Source organism: Eimeria mitis, genomic scaffold (assembly GCF_000499745.2).
Source record: "Eimeria mitis Houghton genomic scaffold, Emh_scaff3035, whole genome shotgun sequence".
In the NCBI taxonomy this organism is placed as follows: domain Eukaryota; phylum Apicomplexa; class Conoidasida; order Eucoccidiorida; family Eimeriidae; genus Eimeria; species Eimeria mitis.
In genome coordinates this window covers 1-691 of record NW_013571381.1, presented here as the reverse complement: position 1 = coordinate 691, position 691 = coordinate 1, and the positions used below count along the sequence as shown (strand labels likewise).

Sequence of the window (691 nt, the reverse complement as noted above, 5' to 3'; positions counted from 1 at the left end):
CTTTTTGCTTGGATATTCGTCATTAGTTCCTGCTGCTGCTGCTGCAGCAGCTGCCACTGTTGCTGCAGCAGCAGCAGCGTGCAGCAGCAGCAACAGTAGCAGGTGCAACAAGCAGCAGCTGCAGCAGCTGCAGCAGCAGCAGCAGCAACGAGCAGCAGGTAGAGAACATTACGCAGCGATGTATCTGCAGCAACAGCAGCAGATACAAAAGCAACAGCAGCAGCAGACGCTGCAGCACCACCTCCTGCTGCTGCAGCAGCAGCAGCAGCACGACCACCAGCAGCTGCAGCAGCAGCAGCAGCAGCAGCAGCAGCAGCAGCAGCAGCGTCTGTTTGAGTGATTGCTATCTCAGATTTACTTTTCTTTGTCTTATCTCTTTTGGTGCTTCACCCGCAGCGAAACCTGCAGCAGCAGCAGCAGCAGCAGCAGCAGCAGCAAGAATAGCAGCAGCAGCAAGAGCAATAGCAGCAGCAGCAGCTGCAGCAGCACCTAAGCAGAATCAGCAGCAGCTGCTGCTAGAAGTAGCAGTAGCTGCTGCAGCGGTGCAGCAGCAAGCTGCAGTTAGCTGCAGCTAGCTGTAGCTAGCTATAGCTACCTGTAGCTAGCTGCAGCTGCTTAGCTGTACTGACAGACATATAGTTGCAGCTAGCTGTAGCTAGCTGCAGCTAGCTGCAGCTGTGTGTAGCTAGCT

The 691-nt window shown here is 55.0% G+C and overlaps 1 protein-coding gene across 1 annotated transcript in view; it reads left to right on the top strand.

Annotated features, from left to right (window-relative positions):
* Window positions 1-340, top strand: part of EMH_0061600 (uncharacterized protein) — a gene marked incomplete at both ends in the record, with an annotated part of 2,374 nt that extends 2,034 nt beyond the window's left edge. Inside the window, one exon of the mRNA XM_013497943.1 lies at window positions 3-340. Within this exon, the coding sequence (XP_013353397.1) occupies window positions 3-340 (338 nt within the window). The remainder of the gene's footprint in view (window positions 1-2) is intronic.
* Between the last annotated feature and the right edge of the window lie 351 nt (window positions 341-691).